This window comes from Ascaphus truei, chromosome 16 (assembly GCF_040206685.1).
Source record: "Ascaphus truei isolate aAscTru1 chromosome 16, aAscTru1.hap1, whole genome shotgun sequence".
Classification (NCBI taxonomy): Eukaryota; Metazoa; Chordata; class Amphibia; order Anura; family Ascaphidae; genus Ascaphus; species Ascaphus truei.
The window spans coordinates 34501403-34517744 of record NC_134498.1 but is presented as its reverse complement, the minus strand read 5'-3'; the positions used below and the strand labels follow the sequence as shown (position 1 = coordinate 34517744).

The window sequence follows — 16342 nt, the reverse complement described above, 5'->3', positions numbered from 1 at the left end:
CCCTATGAAAAAAAAAATGTTCAAACAATCTCTTGTACAACCAGATAGCTTTGTTCTTGGATCTTCTACTAAATACTGTGGGTGGGATATAAATCCGTAATTGGGACTCAATGACTCCGTGAGGAAAAGACAACATGGAAAAGGACGTTTAGCTACACACAAAATGGATGAAAATTAGATTAATCGTATTTTTAACTCCATTTTACATCAAAATGGCAGTGATATAGCATACAGGAAGATTAATGTCTGGGCCCAGGGTTCCATATTGGTACTGGGCTCAGGGTTCCATATTGGTACTGGGTCAGACATGTTGAATGGGAGGAGGCCATGCTTGATCTGTTTGAGGCAGGAGACAGCTGGAACGCCTTCACGAGTCCCAGTTCACTAATCTCAGGTGGCCATGACAGACGTATACACGATTACTGTTCACCCTGACGAGCTGTAACAATAATATAGCTTCATAGGAGAAGGAATGGCTCAGTGAGTAAAGACATTGACTGGCACAGAGTGTGAAGCAGGGGAACATGGTTTAATTCCCAGTGTCTGCTCCTTGTGACCTTGGGCAAGTCACTTTATCTCCCTGTGCCTCAGGCACCAAAACAGATTGTAAGCTCCACAGAGCAGGGACCCGTGCCTGCAAAATGTCTCTGTAAAGCACCATACAAGAACATGCTGCTATTATTATTCAACACAAGCTTTCCATTACGCGCTGTTGTCCTCGGTGTTATGGTTAGTCTTCGGGTCAGTGATATAAATTCTTCTTGTTATTCAGCTATTCCTCAGCTATTATGGACATGTGTGTTAAACCATACAAGATTTCCCATACCGCCTGAGCCGAATTGTGTGCAATAATTCGTACAAACAGGGAGATTTTTCAAAATATCTCTTCAGGAAACTGTTCCATAATGTATATCAGAATATATTAACATTTTAATATTTATGTATCTTCTATTATCAGCTTTCACACCCACTGAATATGGAGAGAGTGAGAGAGATCCTAGTGGGGACCGAAACGTTGAGTCAATAAATTTCACTTTTTTGCATATAGGAGTGCCTGTCCCTTTTTTTCCCTTTTTCTGTATCTTTTTGGACAGTATGCACCATCCCCTTACCTTTATTTTTTATTTTGTTTTGTGCGTTCCCTGTTTCTGGTTTGAGATGATATAGATATAGATATATTGACACAAATGATGCTAATAATGCTTAGGATGCACATCCAATAACAAAACGGTCCTTTGTTTTCCAATAACATCATGTATATCATTGGAACATAATTTAGTACAATAAATCTTCACCAGCAAGCCAAGAATACATCATGTATTATAATCTATTATAACTAATCACAAATGTATTAAACAGATGAAATCGTAAAGAAACATACAACATAATGTAATAGTTTATTTCTTTCTGCTACCTTCGAGAAGCCCGAATTCGGACAGGGGCACGCTTTTCTGATACAGGTTCTTTGCAGAGGATATTCCTTTTCTAGACCAAAATAATTCCAGCCGTGCCAGTTTATATTCTATGGTCCTAAGGTTAACCAGTATTCTCTTCTGCACGGCAATGGCGCTCTGAATCTCACTTAAGTTTTCCTTTGAAAGACCACTCACGGAAAGAAACATCTCGTGGCTTAGTTTTGCCTGATCTGAGCCTTCTTTGGGTATAACTGCCATATTTTCATCCTGTCGCAAAGAGAATGATTGCGGTTAAGTAAGATCCGGCAAATAATGGTAATGCAGAGAATTAGAAGGTATTATTAGTTTATAGCAGGGGTGCGCAAACTGGGGGCGTGACCCGCCGCTCCATATTTTTGGGGGTAGTGAGGCGATTGCAGAGGCCCCCGCACTCTTCCCCTAGCATTTAAATTAAATGCCGGGGGACTGTGCAAGGCCTCTGCAACCTCAACTTACTGTGATTCAGTTGGCTTCGGGTCACGTGCCGTGATGACACATGGTCCCGCTGCATCATTTGACGCCGCCGCCGCGAGGTAACATGATGTGATGTCACATGACCCCGCAGCGTCATTTGATGCTTCAGACCAGATAATGGAGGCGCGAGCAGGGGGGGAGAGCCGGCAGGGGGGCGCAAGGCAAGTTTATGCACCCCTGGTTTATAGTGTGTGTATATATATATATATATCTATATCTATATATAGAATCTTTACAAATAAGCAATAAGCACTTAATAGAAGAGATATTTTGAAAAATCTCCGTGTTTGTATGAATTATTACACACAATTCTGCTATATATATATCTATATCTATATAGATATATAGGTGGGTGGTTTTCTGGGTATGCACCTTAACCCTGGCTGTGCTCAAAGCTGTGACCATGCAGCAAGCTTAAGCCTATAGGGAACCATGTTAAAAATGGTTATTGAGGCAAAAAGTGACACTGTGTGCTCATTTGCATGTCATTTCCCAGAATCCCTTGCTGTAGTGGAAGTGCTGTATGCTGGGTGATAATGGGGAAAGGCGGGGTTGCAGACCTGCCTAAGACATGCAGATGAGCATACAGCTATATTTGCATATATATATATATAGATATAGATATAGATATAGATATAGATATAGATATATATATAGCAGAATTGTGTGTAATAATTCATACAAACACGGAGATTTTTCAAAATATCTCTTCTATTAAGTGCTTATTGCTTATTTGTAAAGATTCTGAAGGAAACTGTTCCATAATGTATATCAGAATATATTAACATTTTAATATTTAAAATATATATAGTGACAAAATACCCTTTTTTGTCTGTAGGGTTCTTGTCTGGGAATCTTAAAACCCACTGTCTTTTAAGGTAAGCACAGTTACAGGACCATCCAGATCTGGTTTAAAGGCTTTATTTTCTTTGTCACTCCAGCAGACAAAATCAAGGCAAACCAAAAGAATCCAAAATAAATCCTAGCTCTATCTGAGCATTAACTAGACAGCAATTCTCTAGCTATCTTTGGGTGGATCCCACTCACCAAACAATAAAACAAATATCATAAATAAGTAATAGCTGTTGCAGGCCAGTGCCTGTCTGTAGCATCCAGCTCTCAGCTGGGGAGAGGGGAGAACTGATCCAGCCTGCCCTTTCTTACACTCTGTTCATTAAGGCCAGGTGATCTGCACCTGGCTTCTTTTGGAAAACACTCCCTGGCCATTAACCCTTAGTAAGGATAGGTATAATTTGCAAATGCAGGGTTTTTGTACCTCCCATCCACAACTTCACCACCTTTCCTTTCACTATATATATATATATATATATATATATATATATATATATATCCTAATGCTATACTTCATACATTACCCTATGACCTAATGTACCATACATCTGTAAAGTTTACATTTAAACTAATGTCACACTATGTAATGTGATAAACTGTAAGAAAAAATAAGGTAGCAGAAGTATAGCTGGTCCACGGCTCCGGTGCCCATGGCTAATAGGTTTTTAAATAATTTTCTACATTTTCCTGGTGGCCCTTGTAATGCTAGCTTGTCCAAGGTGGGAAGGGAGCGAAGATAGCAGGGATACACCATAAAAAATAAAGAACATATAATAGTGCAGCAAATCAAAACAATCTGGATAGAACAAACGAATCTTGGCTCTGTAGCAGTGCCTACTTACAGCAGGTCAGATAATAAACCGCATTGATCTACACAACTGGTAGAAAGGGGTCAGGATCTTCTATAGCAGCAGTAGTGTACAGCATGGGATGTATGCAGATCAGCTCAAACGTCAGGAGATGGCCCTTGTAATGCAGCAGCATCGCTGCCACTAAGGATTCTGGGACATGACTTTCCACTGCTGTCAATCACAGCCGAACAGGAAACATATTTCGTCCCAAAATTCATAGCTCTGAAGTGGCGCACTATGGGGAAAAGCATCAGAAAGGGCCGGAGGCCCCCGGACGTTTTAACCCCCAGGTCCCACTGTCCACTTGTTCCGACCCTGCTGTTGTTTAATATTTTGGGGGAGTTGGTTGTATGTTACATAGCATACAAGGAAAGTAATTGAGTTAAGCCATCAATGCGTAATGTCAGCACAGTGTCTTCCACTGCTGGTGGCTACATCCCAATGACACTAAGCTGACTCCTCTATACACTGATCACCTTGAAAAATATGCCCTTCTTCAAAAAGATGGCTCCAAGAATCAGTGCCATGACGCTCCATAGCAGTAGCGCTGATACCCATGTAGCTTCGTTGTCTGTAATCTGACCCTCAGTGGATGCTGGTGGTCCAGTAGTCTGCATGTAAAACCTTCTGGAGGACATCAGAAAGTTCTGGAATACTGTGAGTAGTATACAGTATATGCAGTTAGCCCTTTGTGACATCACATTTCTGTGATGTCGTGCACAAATTACTCACTATACGGGACGTCACTTATTCAGCTACATGTTTTCGTCTGTCTTCTGTCTATATCAGAGGTGCGCAAACTGGGGGGGCGCGGCGCTTACAGAGGCCTCGCGCTATTCCCAACAACATTCCTCAAAACCACTAACAGGTCAGGTTTTTTTCCTTAGCTTCAGCACAGGTGACGCAATCAGTGGCTCAGTTGACTAAGCCACTGATTGAGCCACGTATGCTGAAGCTGAGATATCCCCCAAAAACCTGACCTGTTGGGGGTTCTTGAGGACTGGAATTGAGGCCACCTGCCTACTCTTCTATCTTTAACTCGTTATGTCCACTTTACTAAACCACTGAAGAAACTACATTGCTTAAAGCTGCAGTTCAGGCAATATCCTGCATGTGTGTTTTTTTTTTAATAAATCAGTTCTGTAGTAAGAAAAAATACTTTTAGCATTTTCTGTTTTAAAAAACAACAACTTTGAAAGACCAATTTTCTTGTATTCTATTTTTAAAAGCATGCTTGTTCCTATAGCAACGATTTCCATTCCCCATATTTAAAGATGTCACCAAACTCTGTCGATCAATAGACGGAGAACGAATTGACCGACAGCTATGCAGTTCTTTAGGTAATTAGAGATTGCCCAAATGATACTATTGAAGAAGAAAATTAAAAAAAAAAAAAAAAAAAGACTGAACTGCAGCTTTAAAGTGATACAACTGTTGAATAAGTCAGAGAGAGGTAAATGGACACAAATGGAAAATGTAGTAAAGGTGACCCCATAAGACATATGAAGAAATATTTGATATCTCTTTATTCCTCCTCTCGGGGTAGCCAGATTAATATCTCTATTTCTACCTCTGCTTAATCAGGAAACATGACAAGTATAGGTGCTGGTAACAACACAAGTATACAGAAGCCCCCAAAAGAGGAGACCCGTGAAAAACTTTATGGACATTATGAAATACCTACAAATGGGATTATTTCCAGTACTGTTATTTGCAGTAGTTTTCCCCGTTTTGCAGCTAGATGACTTATGTACCTGTAAATAGACCCCTAAATGTCTTGCCCCATGAACTATAAAGTCGGGATGTCCTATGTAGATAGTAATTAAACAGTTAGTGATCATTCTGAAGTGAAACTTCTTTGCTGGCACCTACCTAAGTTCTCATAGGACTAAAACTCCTTCATGGAGACAAAAATGCGTCACAATCAGGCGTGTGCATGATCGCGCGCGTGCGCCCCTCTGGCTCAAAAGTCACACAGCACTCCAAGTCGTTCATGCAGACGAAAATGCAATCAGGCAGGCAAGCAAGCAGAACATCAAAATACAATTTCAGTGACAAAACACAAAGAAGTTTCACTTAGAACGCGCGTGCTCGGAACACACAACCCGTCTTTTTTTTTTTTTTAAGGAAAACAAATGCACAATTCCTGCGCTCCTTCCAAAATGACTTGCAATTTCATAGGGCCATTCCTACATTTTGATCTTAAACCTAATAAAGAAGCCATTGAGTTGCATCTTTTGATCAAAAAAAATGATTCAAGCCATCTAACCCCGTCAAGGAAATCTCAATTTCACTACACACCTATACTAAATAAATACAGTTTCTTATTGTCCTGTTGGAGTGTTTCCCAACCGGGGTTCCGTGGCACCTTGGGGTTTCGTGGGAGGATCAAAAGGCTGCACGAGGTTTCTCCGATGTCCCAGAGCAGGGCATTTGCTAGGTGGCTCTGTTTTCCTCCATCCTGATTGGCTGCTGCTAGGTAAGTCATCCCCAGTTACAGGGATATACAGGAATAGACTGATCGAGTGAGCTAGGAGTCTCCTGTATTCCCCGTTTTAACGAGTTACTGCTCTTTCTATGCTTTTGTTCCCTGTTGGCTCCAGACAAAATAAAACTTTGTTTAAACCTCTGCATTCTGCCTGATTACGAGCCAAAATAATCTGGTCAACACCGTAACGTGATATGTTCCATATTACACCACTTAAAAACTGGGCTAAGCGGAGTGTATAAAAAACATATCATACTTCTTCTGCCTTGTGATTTGGTTCTTTTGGTAGACAAACCCCTTCTGATACATGACTAACACCCAGACAGAACAGTATAAAATATGCTATGTACATCCAAGGTAATATTTGAACATGCTACATGACCACATTGGGTTTAGGTGGCCAATTCTGTACTATTAGTTGCAGCCAGGAGGCTAGAAAAATAAGAATCCTGGAGTGGTTTTTTTTCCGTGTGATGAAATGACGACCAATGGTAAAAAGTGGTTTCCATCATTTTGATGGAAAATGAAGTGTCGTGGATATCGAATTGTAAGACAACGTGTTGTTAGATTGTGATATGTCTGTACCATGCACCCAATAAAAACTTTTGTTGGGGGGAAAAAAAGTGATTTCCATTCCTGTACCCTTTGCAGTGAAAGGATTAAGGAATAGACCATATATGGCACATAGGGGTAGACAAATTAAAACTAAATTAAATATATTATTTGATCAAAATCAAGCGTAACTGGGGTCTACGTCTCAACGCATAGGGAAACATGTTTCAATGCACTGCATCAATTTTAATTTCACAATCGTGTCATACTTGTACGTACCAGGCTTGTTGCTCCAGATTAAAGATGTACATATTTTGGGGCCAAATTCACGAATAATGCACAATTGACCCATTTTTGTAGTGGGAAATTTCACAAAACTTATTTTTTTTTTTTTTTTTTTGTAAAACTGAGAAATCCAGCCCCTGAAATGGGGCTTATAGCGCAGAGGAGAGGAACCGAGATCCTCCCTCAAAATCCCATTTTCAGGGTCTCGTTTCCTCGGTCATGGGACATTTTTTCCAATCCCTGCTGCATGTTAGCATTTATTAGCTCTGTGAGGCTTGGCAAAATATTTCCCAAAAACGTGAAATAAAAAAAATATTTGCTAACACATTTGGGGCACTTTCCTCCAGTGCATCTGTACTCCCGCTTCCTACATCAGGGGAAGATTTTTAATCAAGAAAGTCACCTCAGAGTCGGCGGAATTTTTCGATGCAGATTGAAGTCATGTAGCTTTTCACCATCTCCTCCTTTTGAAGCATCTCAAAAAGCAAGCTGACTCACACGGTGCAATAACTGGAGCAAAGTCATTGATACATTGGTATACGTAGGTTTATGGTTACATTGAGGTTACATCATACAACGTTTCAGAACGTTCCCAATAGGTGCTGGAGGAGTTGTAGATAGAGACCCATGTCTGGTGCGAATGCCCCAATAATTTCCGAATTTTGGCACCAGATATTTTCTAATATTCATGAGGTGCTTGGAACTGATGTACCCTGTGTCTTACACACAAGGGGTGTGCAAACTATTGGAGCTGCACCCTCCCCCCCCCCCCCCCCCGCCAGCTCCCCCCAGTGCTCACGCCCCCCTCACCTCTTTTGCCGGCATCAAATGACGCCGCTGAGACATGTGACGTCACGTCGATGCCGCATTGCCATGGAGACGGGCATGTAACGTCACATCACATGACCCTGCAGCATCATTTGACGCCGCGTCACACCAGCCTTCTGAATCGTGGTAAGTTGAGTTACAGAGGCCTCACGCGATCCCCCCCCCCCCCCCCCCCCGGCATGTAATTTAAATGCCTTGAGGAAGGGCACAGGGCCTCTGCAACAGCCCACGCCACATCCTCCCCCCCATCCCCCCAAGAAAAATCTCACACCCATATTTTGCAAACATTTTCTTTCCCTAAAAACATTTAGCTCAGTAAATTTAGGTTTTGAAAGACATACAAATCAGGCAGTGGATTTACATGAAATAATAAGTAAGTATTGTGGAGGAAATAAACAGAATAGAACATACAGGCATATTCACTGCAGTGCAAGTCACTAGAAAACACAACGCTTTAATTCAGTGATTTTTACCATCAATGAATCCATAGGGATCACAAGTAATAAAATACATATATCATAATGTATTGTGCTATTTATAAAACGCTCCCCTTTATTTGGATTAGTTAAAACCATTTACAAATAGCATTGATTTTTTTTTATCAACAAGAAAAAAAAAATATATATATAAAAATGTGTTTATTAGAAACAAATATTATTGCATAGTGCTAACATTGTAAACTTTTGTGTTAGGATATTACAGTAAAGCATCAACTAAAACATATGACTGGACATGTTTACGGTATGACACAAGGACCCGCATACAATGATAGGCGAATTTTGTTAAAGACGGAGATATTCTGGCATATCGTAACGGTCGTTAGCTATTACTAGAACCCCTTTGTAAGGATGATCCTTATATTGTGTGGCCACATTTCCCTGATTTTTCTTGCACAGACACTTACGTGGTAACAACAGACAATATGATCTGCTTGAATTATATGGTGAAGTCTTAGGTTACAAAGAAGTTCAGTTATTCTATTTGAGTAAATAAAAAACAAGGTCTAGTTGCTCTCATGAATTTCGATTTCAGACAGGTTGTACTCCTCAAAAACTATACGGATACAACTTCAGGTATAGGTGCTTAAATGGTTCTAGGTGCAGAGGTTCCCAACTCTAGTCCTCAAGGAGCACTACCAGTGCAGGTTTTAAGGTTATCCTCACATTAGCACAGGTGGCCCAATCATTTTGACTGAACCACCTGTGCTCAAGCCGGGGTATACATAAAACCTGCACTGTTACTGGTCCTTGGGGACTGGAGTTAGGAACCTCTGGTTTAGGGGTTTTCAATCTAAAAATCTGCATTCTGACAAACATATGTACAAGGTTTATTTCACATTTAACTTTTACAAATATTGTAAATATAACTTGTGAGGTAATAGGATGTAGATGTATTTGCATATTCAAAACGTTTATCTAAAGATAAGCAATGGGATACATGTTACATTATATAAAGTACATGACAGTATACATATAATAACATTCATTGAAGGTTGCACTACATTCTGCTTTACTAAGACTTGTATGATATATAGAGGACAATATGGGATTTACAGTCACTCCAATAGAATGCATTGCAACCTGCAGATATCCAAGATTAATTTCAATGGCAACATTGCTAGAAGAGCATTGTACATATTAATTCCATATGATCAAACAATGAGAATAGTGTCTGCCTATAGCTAACACTAATATATATATATATATATATATATATATATATATATATATATATATATATATATATAATATATATATATATATATATATATATATATTAGTGTTAGCTATAGGCAGACACTATTCTCATTGGTTGATCACTGGTAGACCAGTGGTTTCCAAACTTTTTTGGTTAAGGAACCCTATGTGTAATTCTGTGGAACCCCAACCCTCTAATAGCAACTCTGAGATCAGATGCATTGTAAGGAACCCCAACCCTCTCTAATAGCATCTGAGATCAGATGCTTTGTAAATTATTCTGTATTTGGTCCAATTTTCAAATGACCTGAACATGTCAGGGAACCCGTTAGGGATGCCCGGGGAACCCAAGGGTTCCTTGGAGCCCCTGTTGAAAAGCACTGCCATAGACAATGTCAAACAGTCGTGCATTCAGATTCCCTCACAGTCCAGCTTGTTCTGCTTCTTTAGAGACACTTTCCTTTCTTGAAGAGCTTTGCCTGCTGCTGATGTGCTGGGAAATACTAAAGTCGAATAAATGCCTGAAATTCTCTCTGAATTGATTTCCAACAAAGCAATACAATAGTGGATTAATGCAGCTGTTTGAAAATCCCATGCAGATGGTAAATGGCATCGCTGTCTCAATAGCTGTTACAATTTTGCAATTACTAATGATATTCATTCTGGTAAGGGCATCCAAGAAGGTCAGAACATGGAAAGGCAGCCAGCAGATTAAAAAGGCCACAACAACGGCAGCAACCATTTTCAAGACTCTGTCTCTGTTCTGCTTGTTTATGACAGGGCCCTTTGCGTTCTTTAGATGTAAACCAATCAATAGATAACACGTCCCAATCACAATTATGGGAAAAAAGAAGCCGAGCATGATCTTCAGTAGGGCTATTGCCACATGCCAACTTGAATATTTTCCTTGGGGAAAATCCATAACGCAAGCGTTAACTCCCAAGCTCTCAATGTAGTATATATTGCGAAAATAAAAAGTGGGGAGGGAGGACACAGCAGCTAGACCCCAAACAATTATTGCCACAATAAAAGCTTGGTGCAAGGTTCTCCTTTGTGAGCGAAGAGGGTAAACGATGGCTAGGTATCGGTCCACACTCATACAACTAATAAAGAAGATACTGGCAAATACATTGAGGGATAGAAGTGAGCCAGAAATTTTGCACATCACCTTTCCAAACAGCCAGTTGTAGCCAAAGGCGTAATACGTTGCCCACAGAGGCAATGTTGCGAGGAACAACAAATCGGCCACCGCCAAGTTAAAAATATATATGTTGGCAATTGTCTTGGGGCCATCGTGAAGACAAAGCACTGTAATTACCACACTGTTCCCAATAAAGCCAATGGTAAAAATGATGGCGTAGATGACTGGAATCAGTTCAAATTGATAGTCGGAAAGTGTAGCATTCAGGCATAAAGCAGTAGGCGTTTGGCCACTAGATTGATTCGAAGATGTGAAATACATATCTTGAAATGTTTTCTCCGTGATGATGAGGAGTGAGTGGTTACTGTAGCACATACTTAGTGGGAGTGGAAATGAGACGTAACATCAAGCTTCTCTCCTGTAAAATACAAAAGACAACATACTGTATGTACACATGTATAAAAGACCTTTATACAGTATATAACTAAGCAGATCAGGACAGGAGCTTAATCTCTGTGTTTTTCAATGTTGTTCCACAAAATAATTGACTGCTTAGAGGCTGATAGGTTCCTTGGGAATTACAAATGCTGTACCACAACTGCAGCATGTTACATAGTTACACAGTTACAAAGTTACATAGTAGATGAGGTTGAAAAAAGACGTATCTCCATAAAGTTCAACCTATGCTAAATTGAGACGACAGATACTTATTCTATATTTGTCTTGTCTCACAACCTTACAGGAACCTACAATGGAATTCCATGCATTACTACTGTAAATAGGAAATGCATGCTGCAAATAAAGTGGAATGGGTGCAAAGAACATACAATTCATTATATTAACCTCTTTTCTGCCAAAAAGGACTACAGTCCATAGCACTGTGATGCATTATAACTCCTCAATTAACATAGGAGTCACCTGGCATTTAAAAGTAAAAAGCCGTACGGCATATTGTAGATATCAAGTAGTCACTCTTCTTGAAATCACGAATCATCGTACAGTATGCAGCATATAGTGCATTAGTGCTCAACGTTTAAGGTAAATGACAGGGCACATTGGCAGCACATTTTGGAATTTGTTCTATTATATTTTTATTCAATGGAAATAAACACAGTTTTCTAGCACTTGCATGTTGTATAAAAACGATTTCCAGTAATGTGACCCAATATTACTGATATGAAAATAATGTTGAACTTCTTATTGCCGATTGCGTTTTGTTACATAGAGGGGCTACGATGTACTCAAAAGAAATTAGTGTCAAGTATCTCAAAGAAAACCAAACAAAGTAAATCCATATTTGTATTAAAAAAAAAACATTCTTATTTAGCATTAGGTTTTGAAAAGTAGGGACATTTTATATATTAAACCAAACATGAAACATACGCAAAATATAATAATGTGTTGAATGTTCCTGAAATTGTGCTTTTATTTTAAATTAATGTATAACACAATTAGTAGTGCACCGAGAAAATGCCATGCACAGATTTTAAAATAGCTTACCACAATGTAAAAGTTCTTTAAGTACGGACTTTCTTTATTCAATCCTGCCAGAGAGGAATGGCTGCAAACTTCTGGTTTCTCTCTTATATTCTCTGTTTATTCCCCTGGGAGATGTTAACCAACATCACTCCAACATTGGAACAGAAACTCTTGGCACTAACAACCTAGCAACAGACTGCAGCTTGAGTTTACGTATTTCACATTGTATAAGAACTTGCAGTAAATCAAGTAAGAAATAACACATTGGTGTTGTCCTTGCCTATGGGTCAGTGGGAAATCATATCTACAGGCCTATCCCATGTCACTGTAACTCCCTGGAATACAGACATTTAACACCACTGCCACTAATTCTCAATCCCTTGGACCCTGACAGTAAACCGTTTATTTTTTAAATAGTTTGAAACAAGTATCCAAGGAAAACTTGACATTTTTTATTTTATTTTGAGTGGCACAACAAATCTATGCCTGAAATACCTTCCAATCTAGTTTTAGTGCCAGAGGGAGATGCTGAAGGTGACATGTCCAGGGTGACATGTCCAGGGTCCCAAGGAGAGCCAACACTGGTTTTCAAACCAGCTCCACCTGTTTCAAAAGGTAGTGACATTACCACTAAGCTACCCCTACAGCCCATAAATAGCCAAGACAGTGGCATTATATGTAACCATCAGACCCACTAAACTAGCAACAACTCACAGGGTGTCGTAGGTTGAGGGGGGGGGGGAGTTGGAAATACAACCCATTGCCATGTGGGCTACAAGCGGCAAAAGTTCTACTTTCCAATCATCCGGAGTTACAACATTTTACCAGCTCTAGAGTCATTCTTCTTAATCAGGTCCAAGGGTCGTCTCGGGGTCTCTCCCACAATACACTGAAACGGTTTGATATCAAGATGAAAGTGTCTACATGCAAATCAATGTCTTATGTTTCATGTGTACCAGGTTTCCTATGTTCATAGTAGATCTATTAATCTGTCACCCCCCCCCCCCTCATATACTGTAAATAGCAAAACGAAGGAAAGGGACATACTTTTCTGCATGAATACATCCTCTCCCCCCCAGTTTACTCTATACGACTGCTCCCTACATTACTCCATGACACAAATTGGACATATTAATATACTCGAATACATTGATGTTACAAAAAAAGACATCTCCTCGAGCCAATTGAATAGCAAATTACCGTTTCTTTAGTTTGGTAACAAGCAAATTATTTACAATCAGCCATGCATGTATTTAAAAAAATGGTGTCTTCCGATCTGCCCCCCGGGGGACTCTGTCTGTCTCCTGTTTCTACCAATTTATTTCCACAAGACTATGTCCACAAAATCGTAGCTTCAGTTTTCAAGGAATGGACAGTGCAGGAGTTGCTTATAAACTATTGTAGGTGCCTCTAAAAATCCTGCAATATTTCAGAATGTTCCAGAATGAAACTTAAGTACAAAATACTAGGCAGCCGTCCAGTGTCTTTTCTGATGTGATTACCAAGTCCAACCCCCGGGGGTGTGCGATAAAGCTGCTGACTAATGTAGTTTTTGGAAGAAAACAAGAGAAGTTCATGTTAAGAAGAAAAAAAAAAAAGGAGGTTGAAGCCAGTAAGATGCAGGAGAGGTAGGGGGGGAAAAGGCAGCACTATGTGTCCCATTTATAAGTTAGAGCAGGGTTTCACAAACTTTTTTTCCCGTGACCCGGTTATTTTTGAACTTCTCCTTCGTGACCCACTAAAAAAAATTATCGCCTATACTGGCCTATAGGGCCTGCACAGACACACACACAGCCACTGATACACACACACACAGCCACTGATACACACACACATACAGCCACTGATACACACACAGCCACACAGCCACTGATACACACACACACAGCCACTGATACACACACACACAGCCACTGATACACACACACACAGCCACTGATACACACACACAGCCACTGATACACACACACACACACACACACTTGCTCTCCCCTATACGCACACAGACACAAACAGTGAATTACAGGCAATGACGGATGTGAGTGACTGGAGAGGGGGACTGGGACTGGGTGGGTGGGAGGGGGGGACTGGGTGGGAGGGGGGGACTGGGACGGTGGGAGGGGAGAACTGGGTGGGTGGGAGGGGGGAACTGGGACTCTGGGAACTGGGACTGGGTGTGTGGGAGGGGGGAACTGGGACTGGGTGTGTGGGAGGGGGGAACTGGGACTGGGTGTGTGGGAGGGGGGAACTGGGTGGGTGGGAGGCGGGAACTGGGTGGGTGGGAGGGGGGGACTGGGTGGGTGGGAGGGGGGAACTGGGACTGGGTGGGTTGGAGGGGGGAACTGGGACTGGGTGGGAGGGGGGAACTGGGACTGGGTGGGTGGGAGGGGGGAACTGGGACTGGGTGGGTGGGAGGGGGGAACTGGGACTGGGTGGGTGGGAGGGGGGAACTGGGACTGGGTGTGTGTGTGGGAGGGGGGAACTGGGACTGGGTGGGAGGGGGGAACTGGGACTGGGTGGGTGGGAGGGGGGAACTGGGACTGGGTGGGTGGGAGGGGGGAACTGGGACTGGGTGGGTGGGAGGGGGGAACTGGGACTGGGTGGGTGGGAGGGGGGAACTGGGACTGGGTGGGTGGGAGGGGGGAGGGGGGAACTGGGACTGGGTGGGTGGGAGGGGGGAGGGGGGAACTGGGACTGGGTGGGTGGGAGGGGGGAACTGGGACTGTGTGGGTGGGAGGGGGAACTGGGTGGGTGGGGGGAACTGGGACTGGGTGGGAGGGGGGACTGGGTGGGAGGGGGGAACTGGGTGGGTGGGAGGGGGGAACTGGGTGGGTGGGAGGGGGGAACTGGGACTGGGTGGGTGGGAGGGGGGAACTGGGACTGGGTGGGTGGGAGGGGGGAACTGGGACTGGGTGGGTGGGAGGGGGGAACTGGGACTGTGTGGGTGGGAGGGGGGAACTGGGACTGTGTGGGTGGTAGGGGGGGAACTGGGACTGGGTGGGTGGGAGGGGGGAATTGGGACTGGGTGGGTGGGAGGGGGGAATTAGGACTGGGTGGGTGGGAGGGGGGAATTGGGACTGGGTGGGTGGGAGGGGGGAACTGGGACTGGGTGGGAGGGAGGGGGGTACTGGGACTGGGTGGGTGGGAGGAACTGGGACTGGGTGGGAGGGGGGAACTTGGACTGGGTGGGAGGGGGGAACTGGGACTGGGTGGGAGGGGGGAACTGGGACTGGGTGGGAGGGGGAACTGGGACTGGGTGGGAGGGGGGAACTGGGACGGTGGGAGGGAGGGGGGAACTGGGACTGGGTGGGAGGGAGGGGGGAACTGGGACTGGGTGGGAGGGAGGGGGGAACTGGGACTGGGTGGGAGGGAGGGGGGAACTGGGACTGGGTGGGAGGGAGGGGGGGACTGGGTGGGAGGGAGGGGGGGACTGGGTGGGAGGGAGGGGGGAACTGGGACTGGGTGGGAGGGAGTGGGGAACTGGGACTGGGTGGGAGGGGTGGGGAACTGGGACTGGGTGGGAGGAGGGAACTGGGACACTTGGGTGGGTGGCAGTGACTGGGTGGGTGGGTGACAGTTACTGGGTGGGTGGGAGACAGTGACTGGGTGACAGGGACTGGGTGGGTGGGAGGGGGGAACTGGGACTGGGTGGGTGGGAGGGGGGGAACTGGGACTGGGTGGGTGGGAGGGGGGGAACTGGGACTGGGTGGGTGGGAGGGGGGGAACTGGGACTGGGTGGGTGGGAGGGGGGAATTGGGACTGGGTGGGTGGGAGGGGGGAATTGGGACTGGGTGGGTGGGAGGGGGGAATTGGGACTGGGTGGGTGGGGGGAATTGGGACTGGGTGGGTGGGAGGGGGGAACTGGGACTGGGTGGGAGGGAGGGGGGTACTGGGACTGGGTGGGTGGAACTGGGACTGGGTGGGAGGGGGGAACTTGGACTGGGTGGGAGGGGGGAACTGGGACTGGGTGGGAGGGGGGAACTGGGACTGGGTGGGAGGGAGGGGGGAACTGGGACTGGGTGGGAGGGAGGGGGGAACTGGGACTGGGTGGGAGGGAGGGGGGAACTGGGACTGGGTGGGAGGGAGGGGGGAACTGGGAGTGGGTGGGAGGGAGGGGGGAACTGGGACTGGGTGGGAGGGAGGGGGGAACTGGGACTGGGTGGGAGGGAGGGGGGAACTGGGACTGGGTGGGAGGGAGGGGGGAACTGGGACTGGGTGGGAGGGAGTGGGGAACTGGGACT

General features: G+C 44.0%; 1 protein-coding gene across 4 annotated transcripts in view; it reads right to left on the bottom strand.

Annotated features, from left to right (window-relative positions):
• Window positions 1-1420: 1420 nt before the first annotated feature.
• The window catches only part of AGTR2 (angiotensin II receptor type 2), a 33391-nt gene continuing 18469 nt past the window's right edge, over window positions 1421-16342 (bottom strand). For 2 of the 4 annotated variants that reach the window (XM_075573135.1, XM_075573134.1), the window contains exon 2: window positions 9579-11040. In XM_075573135.1, coding sequence (XP_075429250.1) covers window positions 9903-10997 — 1095 coding nt within the window. In that variant the 5' untranslated portion in view covers window positions 10998-11040 and the 3' untranslated portion in view covers window positions 9579-9902. Of the gene's footprint in view, window positions 1683-9578; window positions 11041-12122; window positions 12224-16342 lie in introns of those variants that run through there. The other 2 variants (XM_075573133.1, XR_012788394.1) reach the window with 2 other exon arrangements.